Source organism: Anas platyrhynchos, chromosome 8 (genome assembly GCF_047663525.1).
Source record: "Anas platyrhynchos isolate ZD024472 breed Pekin duck chromosome 8, IASCAAS_PekinDuck_T2T, whole genome shotgun sequence".
NCBI lineage: Eukaryota > Metazoa > Chordata > Aves > Anseriformes > Anatidae > Anas > Anas platyrhynchos.
The window spans coordinates 10,386,673-10,407,999 of NC_092594.1; the positions used below are offsets into that span (position 1 = coordinate 10,386,673).

Here is a 21,327-nt window from a genome sequence, read left to right on the forward strand (position 1 = left end):
TTCTCTGGCCTGGCCTGCATTTTAGTAGTTCAATTTCAGCAATATACCATTACTGCTACAGTCAGTTGCACCTGTAAGCTAAGAAAAGGCATTTTAAAGGGATTGTTTTTGATGTTTATTTTACCAAATAAGCAACTGTCATTTCACCTAGATTCTGAATAATTCAGTTCTCATCCAAACTACCGAGCTTCAGCTAGGTTTGTGATATGACAGTGAAGAGACACAACAGTCTCTGCACTTCCATTTCATTACTAATACCACCAAACTGGCAAATCCAGTTCACATTTGAAAAACACTGGTTCCATTTCATAAAAGACAGCTTACAATGTACAAGCTTGAAGGAAGCAAGTGAATTCAGTAGCTGTCACAACAAGCACGTTCTGTAAATATGGTCTGTAACCAGTACAGTAGGACTGTAGATACTATAATACTCTCACCTAAGTGCCAAAAATACCACCTCCCTATGACAAATAGCAAATTCTGATGTGCTAATTATTTTTTTTTAATGACAATGTGAAAAGTCAGAAATAAATGAAAAATATTCATAAGAAATAATTTAAATTGTTCTGTAAATAGTGTTTTCAATCATTCAGTAAGACATTTGCTTCAAATATCTTGAATAGTTTTACTTCATTCATCTAACACTAACTGCAAAAAAGTGATAGATGAAGAAATTAATAAGTATGTTGTTTAAATACAAGTCAGACTTAGTTTAAGGTATAAGTGTATTGTTTAGGTACGAGTCTTAAATAAATTTAATTCAATAGAAAAGTCCTGCTCCTACCTGCACTCTTACTTTTGTCTGTCAGTCCCTATAACAGCTTTATCTTCAAAGAAAAGCAATGAAATGTTTCATTAAAACCAGAAGGTGGTGTCTGTGACTCTAAGGAAAGCTTAGGTGTTCCCAGAACCTGAAAACTGCTCTAGAAAAGCTGTGGAAGAGCAAAGAGCATTTCTGATAGCTGGAGTGGCAGAATTGCTGGGCACATGAGAATACCAGCTCCATGTCAGGGATTTTTGATATTTAAAGGCTGAAACAGTATTGGATTGTACTGATAAGTTTGGCTGACCTTTTAAACCATTTTTATTATCATCTAATTTGTCATTTTCCTAAGCATGCTAAGCAATTTGTCAGTTTTTGTTATATGTTTCATAATTTTCCTTTAGCCACTCCACAAACATTATGGTTCCTTGATTATAAAGCCAAGGAACTGCTTGTTTTTTCCTTTTTTTTTTTTTTTTTTTAAAGTCTGCAACAGTGCAGCAATAGAGATTGCACCCAGACCTTGTTGCATTAACTGCTTCAAATCCCTGTTAAAAATCTCTCCTAGTGTGCTGAAATCTTAACTTTCAATATCCTGTCACTGAATTTCATTATCATTTTGCTAAAGTAGGAAATCCTTTATCGTCAATTTTCTTATAAAGTATTTCTGAAGAACTTGAACTCATTTTGCAGAACATGGTTTCTACCTATTAAATCTTTCTATCATTCTTCTTTTAACATTCCAGTCAGATTTTAGCATCCTTCTTGAAACACTGCTAGAAGAATTGGGTAATCTATTCCCCATAGCAGTTGCACTCATTCACAAACACAGAATAAGTTTAAATCTCTTTAGACCTACTCTTGAACACTACTTGGATTTCCTAGGATCACATTATCCATTTTAGCTACAGGCTTGCTATCAGAGTTAATATTCATCTATTCATCTGATTATCCAACACGACTCCCAACACCTCTTCAGCATCAGAAATGTTCAGGATAGTGCCTTAATCTTATAAATTTCATCCTTCCTAAACATGACCCTGCACATGAGAATATTAAAATGAATGTTGGTTGTGAAAAACAGTCTGCTAATGTTCCAGATCACCCCATGACAGTGAACTGTAGTCTTTGCTCTTTTTTTTGAAAAAAAAAAAAAAAAAAAAAAAACTTGTGTTCTTGAGTTGACTTTTTTTTAAGTTTGGTTCTTAATACATCAATGGAAACAACACATCAACTCTATTACATTTCCCAGAAGAAGCATCAAATGAATGTGATGAAATATTTTCGATTTATTGGTACTCACTATATCACCTTCCTTTAATGCATTATTAGACCTTGTATCAGCCTACTCAACATTTTCCCTGGAACAGATGTTAGGCTAACAAGCCAAAAATTATCTGGTCTATACTATTTATCTCTTCTAATGCCATTGTACATTTCACTGAAGAATTTTAAGCTATACTATATGCTACAGTTTACATCAGTAACTTTTGTGAAAGACTGCATTTCTACTTACTGTACTAGGGAATGGCAAAGATAAAATTATTCCTCTACATTCAAGAGCAAATGATATCTGTAAAGGAAAGAAACCACAGCCAAGGCTTCAAGACTTTGTGAAAGAGGCTATTACTCTCTTCAAATACCACAGGAGTTCAGTATGAAAGTAATATAGTCTGTCAGAAGCCACTAGAAACTTTGTCAAGCTTTAATATGATGTGGTAGATGTATAAACCACCTCTTTCCTGTGTAGTATTACTCATTTTTCATTTACTGCCACGCTATGAAGACATTTTGATCCTTCATGGTGCTGGGGGGAAAAAATTAAAAAAATTAAAAAATCAACTCTTCAAAATGCTGTCAACTTATTCTTTCCTTCTCCATCAGAAGTTTCTATTGCTTTTCTAAGACAATGAAGATAAGTTGTAAATTGCTAGCATTTATTATTATTATTATTGAATGGAACAAAGAAGAATTTGCAACAGCATTATTTTCCCAGTCAGTATATTAATCCTAAACTAAGAATTGTTTGATCAAGATACCTATATAGGAAGACATCAACAATTGAATCAGATGGTTTCAGATTCAGTTGCTTTCATTTAGTTTCTGTTTTTAAAAGGTGCCATGGATTAAAAAAATGAAGAGTACAAAAGGCCACTTCTCATAATTTGATTTAATGTATATAGTCTTCCTACTGCATAATAACACATACAAATCTGTCCTGTTGTTTTAGCACTTAGCTGTACTGGGTTTGAATTATCATAATTGCAAGTCAAGAAAAAAATTAAGATTCAGTTCCTTAGAACTAAAGAAAACATGGAGCAGCTTGTCACTTCTGAATTGCACAGTGGGCCACTGCAAAAGTATATTTGCATCATTTAAGCTTAGAGGAAAACTACAAAACATTTCTAATTAAGAATTTTCATGATATGCAGAATTCCAAAGGGGAATAGAGAAATAGAGATCTTCAGCTGTTCATACACAATGTATTATTCTTAGTATTACACTTTCAAAACAGAATTTTAAAATTAAAAAAAAAAGGAAAAAAAAAAAAAAGCCTGATTAGACAACTGCTTTGTAATTAAGTAGATTGGAGGTGGATGCCATCAGAGATTTTCTGTAAACTTTTAAAACAATGGCATAAACCCAGGCAGACTAACAACTTAATCTACAGATAAATGAGAATGCATGGTAGGTCTGAAACTCTTTATTTCGAATCCCACGTTCACTTGAAAAGACATGGCACCTTGTTTATGAGTTGCTGTAAACCTTTTCATTACTGACAAGGATCCACTAATTCAGAAAGACTAAATGGCAAAATAATTGAATAATCAAAGATGTATAAACCAAAGAATCAAAATAATTCTTATCCCACTTTCATGCCTGTAACTGAGCATATCTAGGAACTAGAAGTAACTAAATTAGAGTAGGCATTCATTGTCTCAATAGCTAGGAGTGTTTCTTTAAACCAGACCAAAGTTTGCTTGCCAATCACTCAAAAGGTCAAGAAAATTAAAAGCAAAACTAGATCTAAGAGGTTAATCTGGATAATGATATTGTAGGATTCATTCACAGGGTAAAGATAGGACTGTGTAAAAAAAATAAAGCGGCTCTGAAAGTACTGATTTAGCACCGGAGGATTTGCCTCAGTCTCTAGTATATTTCTCATTCATAAAAATTTTTTTTGACAAGCTGTACTACAGATAGCTTTTACCTACAGGAATTAGAAAACCATAAGAGAATTCCTACTTCAAAAGAAATGTTGATTGGAGAATTTAAAGTAATATTCTAGAAGAGAAACAAGAAGAATTCAGTCAAGATGTTCTGTTGATTCAAAACTCTCTTTTGAAAGCACTGTGTGAGAATAAAATCCTCATTGCTTCAGCCATGCTTATGGGCTTTCAAAGTCTGTCCTGTATATCTATTCTTGTATTATTCATGTAGCTTTCAAAACTGGCATTTAATTTTACTCAGAGTCCTACACCACAAGCATTATACAGCCGTTATTGACAAGACAACCCAAGGGACAGGGATGCAAGGAATATTTTCAGAATGTCCTGAGTGCTTAAAGCTGCTCTAAGGATTTCACAATTTCTTAGGCCAGGGACACTTAAAGCAAGGGATTCAAGCTGTGGTCAGGTTTGTTAGCAGCCTGTCAGTGCAGACTGTTCACACTGAGACCTGGCACCCTGGAGAACAGGACCTTCCTCACCAAACACTGACAGAGGTAGACAGATTTGCTCAGGGTTTATAGGATTAATAAAGGATAGGAGAAAGACCGAGTATTAGGAGAATGTCTAAGTGGGAGGAGGAGGTGGAAGAGGCTGAGACTCGCACAAGTGTGGTTTTTTTTGGAAAACAGAATGTCAGTTTGGTGAAAGTACCACGCGACAGCAAGTGTTGCTGTCAGTTTTGCTAAAGCTGCCACAATAATAAGGCAATTAAGGCAAAAGGCTGCAGTCAAAGGAATTAGGACTCAGAAGAAGATTTATTTTCAATCCCCTATCAGAAGCCATTGAACAGATCCATTCTACTACCAGCATCATCAATTATAATTGCTTTTTTGCATATGGTATCACACAACAGGCAGCATTAGCTCAGCCCTTGCCAACGCAGTTAGTGCAAGCATGTGGCACTCACACAGCTCTGAAAATCCCCAACACACACCTTCACATGTTTTTCAGGACCAGTCTCCAGATTGCTATCTGAACGTTGCCAAACATAGCTAAGCATAGTTAAGTGTTTGGTCATAATGTACAGAAGTTGCTTGTTTTCTGATCTATATTGCACATCTTGAGAATTTGTACAAAATGTAAAAGTTCTGTTGTTGCTCTCGTTAACCTAGCTTCAGAAATTCAGTAATCAGCTCTGCCAGTAAGAGGAACTTTTTCTGAAGTTCTCTGGGGGCAAATGAATACAAAGCCATTTGCTGCCTCTGTCAAGAACAGGTATTCCTCAAGACATTGCTTAACTACAAAAGTTACTTAACTTGTGTTGGTAGCATGGTACTCTTAAAAAAAAAAAAAAAAAAAAAAAAAAGCAAAAAGTTTTTTATTATTATTATTATTATTCCAACTGTTTTGCTACAATCAACATTCAAAACGGGAAACTGAAATCATGGTTTGCCAATACTTCAAGATACTTACAGAATTATGAAATGAGTGAATGAGTGAAGGGCTGAGAGACAATGTAATACATGACTATGTGATTAATAAGCATGAAGTTCTCTAGAGGTGATCAACACATTAAATGAAACTGTGAAATGAAATAAATTCCATGTACTCATACTGGTAGAAACAACTTCAGAATAATATGACCTTGATGTAGGACATTTCTTGGGACTAAGGAGAGCTAAGGTCCCGCTGCTACATTTAAGCTGTCATTTTCTTCAGATATATCATTTGGTCCCCAAAAGTGCCTCTCTGCTAGCTGGAAGTCTAAACTGATGTTATTGAAGTTGTTTAATATATCTAACTTCAGCTCTTCAATTTCTAAACCACCACATTAAACAACTCAGCAATAAATCTATGCAACAGTTATGACAACTTCTGATTAAAATCCTGAGCTGAATTAGCCAAAATAAATAAGAGTACAGACCAATTAAATCTGTCTAGATCATCTTTATTTATTTATTTAAGCTATTATGATACTCTGTAAAGGGAGAAATTACCTGACAAGCCTCTTTCCCAGATTAACTCTATGCCTCAAAACCCATTCCAGAAGTCATTTCACCTACAGGCAAAATGCAGTAGTCATATTTTCAAAATTAAAAATGTTTTGCTAAAAGCTGTAGATGGTTAAAATAGCATCCATCTGCAGACTTTGCAGGCCATCAGCCTTCAGATACATTTGGACAAGATCTTCTATCCAACCAAAGATTCTGCTTGCTAGGGCAATGAGAAATATACGAAGATGCCCTTCACAAATCACATCTAATTCGGAAGTGCTGTGAGCTGCACATTAGCTCAACTTTCCTGATGTCACTCAGTAAAGAACCTGATCATAGCTGAGAAGATACAACAGCAAAAGAGCCTTTATATTCCCCAAAAGATTATTTCATACATCCTGCAGCCAGATTATTGCTTGCATTATTCATGAGTTATAATAAAATATTAACCTTTGATCTGCCAAAAGCATTTGAAAGACCTCCAAAAAAAAAAAAAAAAAAAAAAGTGGTTTCGCACATTGTGTTAAATAGTCTCTAAAGATAAATTTGCATATAACAGTGAAACTTATTTAACAGCTTACCACCAGTTCCTTTTCTTCACACTCCTCCCTCCTCTTTCCCTGTTTTCCCCCTCCTTTGCATTTTCCAGTAGCCAAACAGTTCCACCCTCTACCATCTTCCTTTACCATATTTTGGCACTTATCAGACTTCTCTGGGCAATGATATTACTCACTAGCTCAGCAACAGCCACTTCTTTTTTGCTTGGTTAGTTCCCTGCCAGCTTAGTGAGCTGATAGCTAAATTAGCTAAATAAGCTGTGGGAATGCATGTCCAGGAGAAAAAGAGAGAGAAAGAAGCAGGATACCTCTTCTGAACACCAAGCAGTGTTCAGACTTCTCAAGTAATTTTACCCTAAATAACTACCAAGCAAGCAGTATAATATTACTTAGATGATCCAGTTCAGATTTAAGTGAAAAGAAGGAACATAACATCTTTCTGCTAAGAAAATATAGCCATGAAACAGGTCTAAAATTCTGACAATCAAAATAAATCTTAAGAGAATAATATAGGAATTATATTCCCATTCCCTATATTCCATGTTAAACTACGATTTTTTTATTGGTCCTATTTAATAGTCATCACTCTGAGATAAGGGGTTAACTAAACAGGGTGCTATGAGAAGCAAAAGTTAAATATTTCACTGACAAAAAATATAAGATGGTGACATACTGTCCCAGGCATTCGGATGACTAGTCAGCTTCAGCTCCTCGCACTGCATCACTCGGTATTCCACTTGGTAAGCTCCAGCCATTCAATCAGAATCACTGTGTTATTCAGATGACCTAGTAGCACTGCAAACAAACAAGGGACAGCTGGAGTTAACAGGCTGAATGACTGACAAGTTACCAAACTCAGCTACCAAATAACAAACCTCATAAGGAAAAAAAAAAAAAAAAAGTCTGCCTCACTGAAGAAAATAGGCCCACATTTGCAAAAAGAGTTATCTGCAATAAATAATATATCAGCCTTGCTAACAGTAATATTTTGTATAATCATATGTTTTTTTCCCACTAATACTTGGAAGGGCTTACACAAAACACATTGCATGGAGATATTTTTTGCCCACCCACAGCACAGGACAGTGAATATCAGAAAGCACAGGAAGGATTGCCAGAGTCTGAAGTCATCATGTTTTCACAGCAGTTTCAAGTTTCAGATAAATAGCTAAGCGTACAGGCTTATTATAACCGTCAATGTAAGAGGTCTCAGACGCTGGAACACTGTGGTGAGGCAGGCCTGAGGCTTGCAAGATGTCGGCGTTCATCTAGTCACTCACTGCTGCTAAGAGCCACATTTCCTCCATCCTTCCCCTCTCCCTGTTCATCTCCAGCCAGAATCCTGCTCCCTCTTACCCACTAGTGCTACTGTTCCTCTAATCTCTCAGCAAGCCTATTCAACTCACTGGCAAAGCAGACTTTCCTGAATTTGGGGTTTTAGGTATTTTGTTTTGTTTAATTATTTTCCTAACAGTATTTTCTGAATTACTTTCCAACACTGAATTTGTGATAGCAAATTCAGTGCATTCACAGACTAGCCAGAGGAAGGAAAGTGGCAGGAAAACATGTCTGGAAGTGTGGGTGGAGAAAGCAGTAATTCCTCCTTGCCTTGCTGAGAGCCATCAGACAAGGTTAATCCAGTCTTGCAGAACACCCAAGCTCAAGGTAGACCTCACTACAGGCACAGGCTGGTTAGGCAGCTTCCCAGGGGAACAGAGCTCTGCCTGTGCCTCAGGAGATGGGAATCAGTTGTTGTAACCTGCACAGCTTCCACTCTTCAGCAAAGATTGGTCATTAGAGGTACTTGCTGAATGGCTTCACTACCACCTGTCTCCCTCAGATGCAGAAGAAAGGCTCTCCCCTAAGGGATTCCTATGTCAGCTTTGCTTTCTAGAGCAAGTCATCTGCATGTTCAGCGTTTCCACCAGCAGCACTTGTGCTCTGAACACAGCTCTTGTCAACATGAAGTATTCACAAAAATATCTGCAAGGCCCTAGCTTTGCTCTGCTGTCCTTCTGAAGCATGTTAGTCACAACCCCCACTGTTTACTGTTCTCTTTGTGTTCTCCAAATGTTTTGGCAAACAAAAATCAGAAGAATATGTTATCCAGTTTACATTACTATGGATGGCAACATAGTCTGGGTTTTGTTACTTTCCACAGGATTGGCCTTGGTCATGGGATATTTGGTTTCACTTAATTAAACCAACTAAACTACATAACTAAAGCTAGTTTTCAGAGCCCTGCTAAAAATTCCCCACACAGTTGGCTGGGTAGGATTTAGATCTCTGCACTATTCTTAGACATGCATATCTGCAGCAACTGGAAAATGCTAGGTTGCAATCAATGCATTCCACAACATGTTTAAGGCTGTGACCCTGAGTATTTCAAATTGTGGTTTCATTTATTTCAGTTTACAAAAACACACACACACACACAACTATCATTCTTATCCAGGCACCTGAACACATTCAGTATCACCACAGTACTTAAACTTAAATTAAACAATTCACAGAAGTGTAATCTTTAACTGAGAAACAACACAGTGAAAATTGCTTTGGAAACCTCCCACATTCAGAATTTCATAAAACACTTCCAATATACACAAGGCCAAGAACTGACAAGAGTCTGGGAACATGAAATAAGCTACAAAAACGTGTTTAACTTACTAAAGAACAACCAGACTGACAAATTTCATGGTGTGATTTTAGAAAATGGGGGCAAGGTGAATCATATTTAGCTAAATAGTATTTATAGATTGGCTCCATTATGCATATAGTTTATACACATGTGCATATAATTCTTCTAGTGTGGAAGAGAAAGCAGAGCCTATGCTGTGTTTTAAAAACTTCTCTCTAGTATTGAAAGATATCTGTCAAGGGAACTTATTATAAAATATAAATAAAATAATCAATGTTTTTAAAACAATTGAAGGCAATGGCCAATAGCTGTCTCTTTAGTTTAATTTCTAAAGACTTTATATATTCATAGCTATTAATAGCAACAGGAAGGGAGTTGTACCAACAGAAACATAATACTTCAAGGCTTTTCCTCCCAGGGATTCAGGGTGTGTGCCTACTCAAGCAAGGTAAAATTTAGCTTCATTAACACTGTAAGAACAGGGGTATTTGGATTTTTTTTTTTCCTTCCATGAGAGGACCCAAGAAATTCATTGTTAATTCATTTACCTATGTGGTAAGTAATTTTTTTCAAGTATTGCTTTGCCAAAATTGGCCTCCAAGGCAACAATTTAATCCCTCTTGAGAGCTGGCAGAGGCTTTGTTATGAACTTCCTTTAGGATCCTAGAAATGTACACAATTCATTTTTATATAATTTCTAACATTGTATAATTTGCTGGAAGGATATGGTTTTCTTCTTCTCCTTTTTCACCTTATTTTACCATATGCGTGCAAGTATACAAATTAATATAATCTGTACTACGACTAAAGTATAAAAGAAAGCATCCTTAACTGTCATATACCTGATGATGGCCATGCAATCCCACACGCTAAACAGGCCATTAGATTAAAATTTAGTGACCAAGAGAAGCAAAGATAGAAAATTGTGGAAGGAAAACAGGCTATTACCTTTACTAACTGCTAATAGTTTTTGTGTATTTTTATATATGTTGCGCACACACATTTGCATGCCTACACATATTTAGATATATAATACAACATTCTAGGGATAGTCTAACTTCCTTTGTCTATGTTATTCTCAGTTTGAAGTTTTTTTCCCCCTTATGAACACATTTTTCCATGAAACACCTATCAGTTTAGCTCAGAATTTATGATTTGATGGATGTATGACAACATTATTTATAATATAAAGAGATCAGGTTAAAGTAAAACACATGTAATGGGTGTTGCTACTGGCTAGTATCCTTTCCATATGTAAGTTTTCCATCACTAAGTATACATTTTATGCTTTTAAGCCAGATAATACCACCACACTGAGCCTCAGAAGAGTCTATCTGGATGCATCCAAGACAAAAGCTGTTTGCTGCTTACTGTGCAACATTAATACACTGTTGAGTGAACCAGCTGGAAGTAGTTTGCAGACTAATGGTGGAAACCGCCTTCAGCTTTGAAGGCATTAAACTAGCCTTTGACTAAGACAAATGAACCTTATATCTTATGGGAATGCTGTGAAATAGCATACAGCCGACAAGAAAGTTTCTAACAAAACAGTTTTTGGGGAAAAAAAAAAAAAAATTAGTTGTCTATTTATATGTATTTCATCTAGAATAAACACAAGTTTTCAGATTTTCAATTTTTCTATTTCTTGTTGGCATATTTCTCACTTTTAAAATGCAAAATCTTTGTTGTATCTGTTGAAGAGAGCACTCGTCATTCAACAGAAGCCTCTCAGACACCAGGGCTTTGGGTTAATTTACAGCAGGCTGTGGTAGGCATTTTCAGTGAGGGACCTTCAATAAAATTTATCTCTTCTCCATTCCTCTGCTGTCAGAAGTTCAAGACTAGATGCAGACAGATGCATAGCAGCAATGCATTTGTTCAGTGTAAGAATACAAAATTAACTTTAATGCTGAGTAAGAGGCCCCTTTTTTGCTCCTAAAAAAAAAAAAAAAAAAAAAAAGGAAAAGAAAAGAAAAAAAAAGCTACAGAAGTCAGCTCATCAAGAAACAAAATAATCAGACAAGTTAAGATATACAAAATGGTGAGTAATGAACTTAGTAACCATGCTTTCCAGAATGTATGTGCTATGTTTTCAACTAGTAACCATCTATCAATGCCATTTACTTCAAACTAACTTTTTCACATATATTTTCAAAAAGTGAAAGCTTCTAGCTGTATACCAGTAATGAGATGTTTGTTCCTAGAAAGAATTGTTTACTACAACAATAATCTATATTTCACTATACAGGTGTTATTACCTTAGGTTAATTAATTAATTTATTTATCTATTTTCAAAGGAAATCAGTGTGACAAATAAAACTGAGCATGGTTTTGCTTGTAGAGAACAGCCCTGGACAGCTGCTATGGTTATGAACTGACAGGATTTCTCTGCACCAATATCCAGACTTTGCTCTAGAAATGGACAACAAAATTTGTACTTCCAGATGTGAAAGTGCTTCTGAGATCCTACTTCTGGATTTTCATTGAAGATATTCTTTAATCCACTTTTCTGTATTACTTCATCATGCAACCATTTCACCACATGCTTTTGATTCCCATTATTACTCCTGTATTAGGTATCCAGTACAAAATAGAAGTGAACAAAGGAAGTAAAGCCAAAACATACAACTTGTATTGCATAGTCAGTCATACAATGAACAGGTTCTGCATGACTCTAACAAAGGAAAAATATACAGTTGCCAACTATGGAAACAGGTTAACAAATTATTCTTCCATTTTTTTTATTTTTTATTTTTTTTTATTTTTTGGCTTTAGGTTGCAGAATAGGTAAACAGTTCCCTCTGGGTATGTTGCTGGCAGGCAAGTTCTGAAAACCTTGTTCCAAGAATCCTGAAAACAGACTGAAAACACAGCTGTTCAGATTCACTGATCTGATGACAAGACATTGTGGATACTCTTGTTGGTGAAGCAGGCTCAAGGGGCAGACAGAGTGACAGCTGGTCCATTTCTTCTCTTGTCCATAAATCCCATTTCAAATAGGATTAAGATAACTGGAAAACAACCTACTGACTGGACAACAAATCCTTCCTAGCAAGAGGATATATGATTTAAACAATTTAAAACGTTTTAAGTGGGCTTTAAATACTTTCTTAATAACGGTCACTTAAAAAGGGAAGCAACATTTTAGAAGCCATCTTCAGGTTAGTTGAGAAATCTGGGGGCTTAGATTAGTGAAAGATGTTAAATCATTTTCAGGTCTGTAAATATGTAACACTGAGAAGTATGGTTTTTAAATGTGTTTAAATAATTTTGAAGAATAACATTAAAAAATACTCTAGATCACAAAAATTCAAAACAATGTAATCACATTGATTCTAATTTGAACCTGAACTACTGGTCTTATTTCTTCACGAAATGAAAATTGAATCACGTTTAGCTCAGAGAACAGATTCTGGCCCAAAACATAATTATTTCTGATGTAATCATTTGCTGCCTCAAATATTTTTGAACAGTTTGAAATTAGCATAAGCAGTTCAACTTTAAGATGAACTTCACAGAATACAAAAATTAAAGAAATCTACGCTAATTAATGAAAGATTAAACAGAAAGCCTATCTTGGCTTTTGCAGCAAAAGTATATTTAATTTAGTGGCGTGGTTGAATTTATTCTCAAATCCATAAACTGAATACATTTAAATTCCCATGTAATCTGGCTCTTGATATACCTCAGTACACTTGCCTTTGAACTTTTCATTTGCTTTTAAGTGGTAATGTTTTTTTAATTTTGGGTGCTGACCAAATGAAGCATATATTAATATTTTAAAAAAGCATCTTCATTGGAGAATCAAATATGGGGTCTTTGCATGTTTGAACAAAACCTCAGGGTGGATCACAGTATACACAAAACATTAATGCATCCTTAATCTCAGTCTGGAGAGGAACAGTTTGGGTACGTGAACTAGTGATGACATACTAGAAAGGTGGAAATTGAAATTAAATATTAATTCATATTGGATTATGAGTATGTAACTTTAAGCGTTCAATCTGGTAACGTCTTAGAGTTTTCTTAGTAATGAGCCCACCAAGCTTCAGGTAAATGTACTGACAAGTACAACCAAATCCCATTGAGTTTAGTCACCTCAGTGTATCAGGAAAAAAAAAAAAATTAAATGCTCACTCATGTTGGTGCCCTTGCAGAGATTTAAGTTACATGATACTGAGAGCTAAACAAAGATTTTTGGATTCACATTACATCTTTATGCTGTTTGAATTTAGCTTTATCTTGCTTCTGTTAGACTTTTTTCCACAACTGGATCTTGCTAAAGGCAGTTCCACTCGTTTTACAAGCTTCCTAAATTGATTTCAGGAGGCTGACTCCCACCCATGTAATTGGAAAGGTCAAAATGTATGCCTTCCTTTAAGAAGCATAATGCAGTTTTCAGCAGAAACCCAAAGCGTGCGCGAACACACACACACACGCACACACACAAAAACCTTCAAGTCAGCTGAATGGAAATTCATTGTGAGAGTCAATGGCATTTTAGATTCACCTAACACAGCACTGTCATCTTAGACACTGAAATGATGATCCCTGAAATCCTTACTTAGATAAAGCTTCCACTGAGTCTTTTGTAGCTAACGTGATTGCACAGATTAACATGCATTCAGTGGTAGAACTGATTGCCTTAAGTTCATTTTACTTTAGGTTATCATCTTTAAAACATTCTTTCAGCTATGAATACAGCTTTTCTAAAAATTAATCTTGTTAATTAAACTAAAGGTGTCACCTCTGCAAACCCCATGCCAGCTACAGTGCTAACATTACAATGGGTTAAAATGTTACAGGTGAAACAAGCTTCACAAGAAATAGAAATACTTAAATTTAAAATATGTTGGTCACCAGAGGCACACACAAAAGGGAAGAAAGAAATGGGAACATAAAAATTTTCTTCTACCACGGTCCTGAAAGATTCTGTTTTGGGCATTTAACAGTTAAAGAAGCAATGGCATGTTAACTGAGCACATTAAAACAAAGAGTTGGCAGCTTCTGAAGGAAAAGGGCTTGTGCTTCACTGTTCCAACTTGTCAGTCAACTCATGCCAGCACTCTCCACGTCTGCCTCTTCTACACACCCTCATTACATGTGTCTGTCTGGACTGATCTGTTCATCTGTTCAGGGACTCTCCCGACAAGTCAAGAATTCTGCCTTCTCTCTGCTCTGGAATTGGATCAAATCACCTCAGCATTTTTTGTAGCCCCATCAGGAGGCTTTTGTTTATGGACTCTTTCGGTTTTCCTTCAGTACTTGTCTGTTTTTGATTTCCAGAATGGAGGAAGCTGAATTGCTGAAGGAAAGAATCCAGGCCATAACAGTAAGTGCTTATAGCTATAACTTGCTATTTAAAAAAAAAAAAAAAAAAAAAAAAAAAAAAAAAAAAAGCTTAGAAATACTATTGTATTAATGAGCTACTTTGTGTTTCCTGCCTACTTTGTGTTTCCTGAAGAATGTTTTAATCTCAGGAAGGAAAATGAAAAAGACTTATGTGTGCTGGAAATTGTTACATTTTGATTCTGTTTTATAAGCTATTGATTTAAGACAGCTAAGTTGCCTGTACTGATCTTACTGTGTTGTATTACACTTTCAAATTTAAAGTTAAATTATGTGTGCAAATAGATACTGGACAGTCTAAAATATCATCACAACTGAATGTTTGCTTGAAGGACAGCAGGTCAAAAGGCAGATAGAGAAATCCAGAACAAATCAATTTTCCCTTTTCACAACCAAATGAAGAGGTGAAAGATTTTCCTTTTTGCATTGTAGAATTAAATAAAAATGCTGAATTGCTGATGCTCTACCTTAAATATGGATGTCTGAAAACTAAAAAGGACAAGCATAGATTAAGCAAATTCCTACCTGTCGGTTTTCAGAGGGGAAAAAAAGGTCTGAGTGAAATTAATGCTGAAGACCTAAGTAAACATTTTCAGTTTCTGTTCTAATGGGAAATCTGCCTCGAAAAGATATAATATTTTGAATAAAATACCGAGTGTTGTTTTTTTAAACAAATGTAAATTGATTCTACAAAAAAAAAAAAAAAAAAAAAAAAAAAAAAAAAAAGGCCAAATCCAAGTTCTCCTCTGATTTAATCTCTCCTCCAAACAGTTGCAAAAGAATTAAATTGAAAGAATTTGGCTGATTGGGATAAGTAGAAAACTGCAGAAGGATCACTGTCACAGGAATTCTTTAAGAAATTATTAAGGGGGACAAAGTTATTTTTCACACTTTTGGCACAATAGTGAGATTATTTGTGAAACAAATACTACTGTCTGAATTAATTGTGGACAGAGTTAAAAAAAAAAAAAACACACTTTTGGAACTGAAAAATATGAGAACTCAAAACGAAATCTACAGGAGGTGAAGAGGATTTGGGGTTGTTTTCCAAATATATTACACTTGATAAAAACCAACAGGTACATTTATCATATTTGCTTCAGACCTGATTCAAACTTACAATAAGGTAATTTGAAATGTTTGGGAGGTGTTTGGTTGGAAAATTTGGTTTGTTTACTGTAATGGTGTTTGAACCTGACTCATAACCTGGACTTTGTCTCTAGTGTATGGGCTCAGAAGATAAGAAATGTTTTGAAGTTGCAGAGGAGAAATCCATGCCCTGTAATATTTTATACTTCCTGGTATCTGACACAACAAATAAGGCAGCAAATTCATCTGCTGAGGACTTCTGTGCACATACGAGGATTACTATCCAGCATCCTCCGGCAACATCTGACTGCAGAGGAATAATGGAGAATTTTTATTTATTTTTTTTAGGAAGCCCATGACAGTTTCCTGCAGTGCAGGAAATCAGAAATCATGCTTGGGTTCTATTCACAACTTCATTTATTACCCTTGCTGCACAACATAACTATGTGCGTTCTAATATGATAGTTGTCTATCAATTCATAGCATTTAATTGAAACAATTCAGTGTATTTGTTGCAATGCACTGCAGAAACAAAGGAGCCTAAATAAAGGGAAGTTATTATCAGGTTTAAGAATAAGCAATGAGCTATTCAAGAAAACAACAAAATTCTATTGCAAATAACTCCAAGGCTTTGGGAAGACATATCCCAAAAATCACATCTTGGAATCTCAAGTGCTACCTAAAGATGTGCATTGTAAAGGATCTTAAAGAGCACAGAAAGAGGAACTCAGGGATTCAAAGCAGTGAACAACACTTGCACTAAAGAGACTTCCATGTGTCTAAGATATCTCCAGGGACATGGACTCCACGGACTCCACCTTGGACAGCCTGTTCCACTGCTTGACCACTCTCTTAGAGAAGTTAAAGTTAGGCTTTATTTGCATGGATTGACTTCATCCTAATGAACAACACACACTCCAGTTTTTAGCACCAAGTAATTTCTCTAAAGAGTTTTTGTTCTTTTAATTTGCAGGACAAAAGAAAACTGCAAGAAGAAATTACACAGAAACGTCGAAAAGTAGAAGAGGAAAAACTGAAACACCAGCATTTAAAAGTAAGTTGTTGGAGTTATATAACTAAAGATAGCCTTAAGTTGTTCAACTTGCATAAGGGTTTTGGATTTTGGAATGCAAATCTTCATGCATTTAAGTCATGCTTTTACTGTCAAATTTTCACAGCTTTTTGGAGTCTTGCCAGGACTCCATTTGACTTTAATAAGCATCATGCTTTAAAAAAAAAAAAAAAAAAATCACACTCAGGAGCTAATGTTATTTGATCACTTTCATGGCATAAAGTGAGATCATAACCAGGAATAACTCACAGCTGAAAATTAAGCCTCACATTTCAGACTGGGTGTGTACATTCCCTAATTCCACTACAGCAACCTCGCTTTCTACAGGACACAGCACAATAATGATGTGCAGTTGCACTTTTATCAGGCATATGGGGAGAGAAAAGAAAAAAAAAAATCCAACACTGACCAATTTTTGTTTCTAGAAATATGCAAGATGTGGTATTTTACATGTCTTCTTATTTAGAAGTGAATAAGTTTTCAAGAAAGACATGGAATGCAATACCTGAAGTATGGTGTCTCATTGAGCAAGCGTGGGCGAAGCATAATTAAAGTAGGCTCCTCTTCAAAATAGACACCTGCTCCTAGGTTGCATCTACCCTCTCTTTAGTGTCAAGCCAAGTTATGATACACTGGTTCATTGGGACAGGCAAGCCACTGCAAGTCACCCATGCTTCAGGTTTTATCAGAAGGTATTGGCCACAAGGACAGGCTTAACCAATTGTGTAATACTATGGGCCCAGATTAGAAAATTATGTCTTCCAATTCCTGTAACAGCAAAAGAGCAACTATCTACTTCCATATATATGGTGTACTACAATTTATGTTTCAAGTTTATTTGCCTATTAATTCAAACTAACTCTTCTGCCTTTCTTTTGAGGAGGAACTGATCTGTTCCAGACACCTCACTAATTCTTACTAGTGTTGCAGACAGAGTACTAGAGTAGTTCGCCAATAGATGTAGTACATGCTTTCACTTAGCACTAATAGGTACCATGGAGTTAAAACATCATCTAGAGGCTTACTTTAAAAAAAAAAAAAATACTCTGAAGGTGTTTTATGGAATTTGACAAAAACTAAAATGCTCCTAGAAAAATATTTGAGATACTAAGCTTAGCAAGAAAGAATCTACTCTCCACGCACATATATGCACAGACAGACAAATGTTTGTTTTACAAATAACTATAGGCCAATGTTCCTAGAAACTCTTTTTACATTAAATCATGTGCTAAATGCACCTACCATGCCATAGAGGCGCACAGTGCAATCCAGAGCCACATATGACATACACTTTTCTAAATGTGGCAACAGAAGACAATTATAAGAATTTTTTTTGTTATTGAGCAACTTTTTCAGACAAAGACTAGTAATATTTCACACGTATATGTATACTTCCTTTGGAAGACAACAGAGGATATGATTTCTGTGTCTGTCCTATAGAAAGTCACAAATCATACATAAAGTTCTTTAAAATCAGTCACATTGCACATGAAATGAATCCAGGAACTGTATGGGAATTGATTCACTTGGCACAGAGGGATCAAGCATACATTAAAGTATTTATATGTATAGTGTACATATAAATATATTGTATTATCTGCTCAGAGCACCCAAAATAGAATTTTTCTTAGCACTCATTTGGAAGAAAAAAGGCACCTAATAACAGACATTTACTATATTAACATCTTCTGCTGCATGTCCTCAGAGACTTGGTCTTTATTTAGGATTGATGCTTCAGACTAACTCGGGTATTTCAGTGGAGTCAAACACAAGAAACCTGTGCATAAATCACTTCAAAATAAGTTTAGACCTCTAAAATATTTAGTCATTTCTGTAAACATTACTGAGGGCTCATTTCCCTAGTGACTAAGGCTGATTTCACTCATTTATAGTATCGCCAGTTGTGTACGGTGAAATTTAGAGCTCAATGACCTAGTCAGCATAACTCACACCTTTCCCTTGGGAAGCTATTGCAGGTTCATGATTCTCACCGTTATACAGATGTTCCTGTTAGATGGATGTTGCTATTCTATTCCTAGTTTTGTCCTTAATTCGTATTTACAACCCTTAGCAACAGGTTTATAAAAAGGTCTGGGATGGTTTGTTTTTAGTTTGGGTTGGGTTTTTGTTGTGAGTTCCTCTTTGTAAAGTGGAATCTAGCTTCCAACAACTTTGCTGCCCCCAGCCTAACTCCTTACTAGAAAGAGATAGATGAGGTGTAACACGTCTTATTTATCCAGTAGAGCTACATTGGAGAAGAATTATTTATTCCATACATGTGCCTCTCTACCACACGAAATAGAGGACATGGAAGCAGCTACAGCACACCTGGGTGACCAGGGCTCTATGGAACTGCAAGGGCCTAACCGGCACCACGAGGGAGGGTATATGGGAAATTTCATCTTCAAGTACTTCTATGTACTGGCAGCTAGTACTTCCTACTGTCTGGAATATTCCTCACTGAGGCAAGAAGGGAAAGGATCAGAGTTGCTTGAAAAACATCAGCAGCAGTGCTGTGCGTCTATTTTCCAAGAGCTTTTCCAGTCTAGTTTTTTGTCCTCTGATATGTCTGAATTCCATTAAATACTATCTTGTAGATGCTGGTCACACACCTTTTTCCAGGTGTTGATGTTGAACTACAGCTTGAATGAAAGTTGCAAAAATGATATATATTTCTCCCAGCTTCATGTAAGGTGAACTGCCACACCACTGGGAGAGCAAGACCTGCAAACTCAAAACACCTGTGCCTTCCAGTGGGCAGCTGTGTCTTTATGGGTTAGTTCAACCTTGTTAAGGATTACAATGGACTTATGCCAGCAGCAGGCAAAGGACAGTATTCACAGAATTTGCAGACTGTAGTCACATTGCTGTGACGATGAACTACAGAAGAAAAGGATCAATTTCCAGCGTTCTGGACAGCATTTTCAGGGTCTTGCATCACAGCATAAAAACATCCCTTTCCTTTAATGAAACAAGGGCAATATGAAATAAATGTTCTTTCATATTAGAGTTCATATCAGAGCTGCAGGGCATAACATGCACAACCTAAATACTGTACTAAAGATGCTTTACAACAGAAAGAAATGTTAAACAGCAGAAAGAACCTGACATCCCCAAGGCAGCTGCTCCTGCACTGGTTTGTGCCAATGCCTCATTGGAGTAGCCTTCTGACTAACACCTAGAGATTGTCTGTTGTTCAAAGCTTCTGAAGTGTGTTACTCTTTCAGAAGTGGATAAGGAAATTCATGAGGTTACATGACATTTAGTTGTGAGCAGCAAACTATTCTAGGAAAACACAGAAATAACACCATTGTCTATCCCTGTATTTAGGGAGTTTGTTTTCTTGGGTCTGACCCTACATGTACATTAAGCTTTTGTTGATTTCAGTGGGGGTTATCAGTTAGTAAGGTCCACAGTGCCAGCCTTGCTGTAGTTTTCACAAGGAATTACAGATTTGAGTCAGCAGTGCAAAACTTTCAGTTCCAGCCAGGATTAAAATCTCACTTTTCTAGGAGTCCTACCTAGCACTAAAACCTGAACTCCTCAATTCAGAGGAAATTAACAACTGCTCTCCCTCTATCTTGGGAGAACAGTGTTTTGCAGTCAATAAAAGTTGTGCCAACACCAAACTGTATGCATCTACTAGATCAGATAAAACCATCCCATTAAAGTATCTGTATCCATTTCATCTGAGCCTTTTTATAAGGCATCTGCCATGAAGTTGGAAGGGGCTGCTAAGTCCCCAAAGCCAGAGTCAAGGCTCAGAACTTCAGTTTTGAGCAGCCCTTGTTTCCTACAGATTTCTTAGGATCCAGTGTTGTGAGAGAGAACATTGTCCTACAGGGCTAGTGTGACTGTAAATGTTGCTCTCACCTTCTGCAGAAAATACTACCAAAGAGTGCCACAGAACTCCCAGCAAGCTTGCTTTACCCGCATTTTCTATCAGGCTGTTTGTGTCATATGTGAAGCTGGTTGAAAATATGTATTTAACTACAACCAGATTCTCTATGAACCCTCCACCATCACTTGGCCCTCAGTGATAACCTCACGTGAAGCATACAGTAAACAGAAAAGAGTGGGAAGCGACAGTTTAAATAACTCAATGCACAGGATGCGGGCAAGGACCCCAGCAGCCACTCCAAACAGCACTGAGGCTAATGCAGCCTTCTCAGTGCCGGGCATGGCTCTGCCTCAAAGCAGCAGTAGTCAAAATCCAATTTGACTTTCATCCACATCCTACAATTAACACAATTTTATATATATATTTAAAAAAAAAAAAAAAAAGAAAAAAGAAAAAACACCAATGTGGATATCAGATATTTCAAGAAATCTAAATTACAAATGGAAACATTTTGGTTAATTAAAAGCTTTAGATACATGCTTTCCCTCAATTGAAAATGTTTCACTAAAGAGCCCTAACTGTCTCTTCTTCCCCAAGGCAGCACTGGATTTATATTCTTGAATTAGACTGAAGGGAGGGAAAAGATAACAATAAAGTCTGTATGACTTTCAGCCTCTAGCCTACCAATATGAATTTATCTCCATGAATCTCTCTCCCCTGAAATAACAGAGAACTCAGATGACTTTAGATGCCACTGTTCACATAGTAGAATGGCATGGCTGTAGGAATCGGTGCATACAGACAGATTTTGCAAAATTTGAAGACAACCTAGAGATCTACTTACATATGGCAAG

General features: G+C 36.2%; 2 protein-coding genes across 6 annotated transcripts in view; one reads left to right on the forward strand and one right to left on the reverse strand.

Moving 5' to 3' along the window:
- PLPPR5 (phospholipid phosphatase related 5) overlaps positions 1-7,534 on the reverse strand; it is a 263,660-nt gene extending 256,126 nt beyond the window's left edge. For 2 of the 4 annotated variants that reach the window (XM_072042087.1, XM_072042082.1), the window contains exons 1-2: positions 7,520-7,534; positions 7,158-7,279 (exon numbers count right to left, since the gene is read on the reverse strand). In XM_072042087.1, the coding sequence (XP_071898188.1) occupies positions 7,158-7,169 (12 nt within the window). In that variant the 5' untranslated portion in view covers positions 7,170-7,279; positions 7,520-7,534. Of the gene's footprint in view, positions 1-7,157; positions 7,286-7,519 lie in introns of those variants that run through there. The other 2 variants (XM_038183120.2, XM_038183113.2) reach the window with 1 other exon arrangement.
- PALMD (palmdelphin) overlaps positions 1-21,327 on the forward strand; it is a 51,014-nt gene that overhangs the window by 10,825 nt on the left and 18,862 nt on the right. The window contains exons 1-3 of one of the 2 annotated variants that reach the window (XM_021271848.4): positions 9,659-9,677; positions 14,409-14,454; positions 16,534-16,614. In XM_021271848.4, the coding sequence (XP_021127523.3) occupies positions 14,410-14,454; positions 16,534-16,614 (126 nt within the window). In that variant the 5' untranslated portion in view covers positions 9,659-9,677; position 14,409. Of the gene's footprint in view, positions 1-9,658; positions 9,678-14,408; positions 14,455-16,533; positions 16,615-21,327 lie in introns of those variants that run through there. The other variant, XM_005018733.6, reaches the window with a different exon arrangement.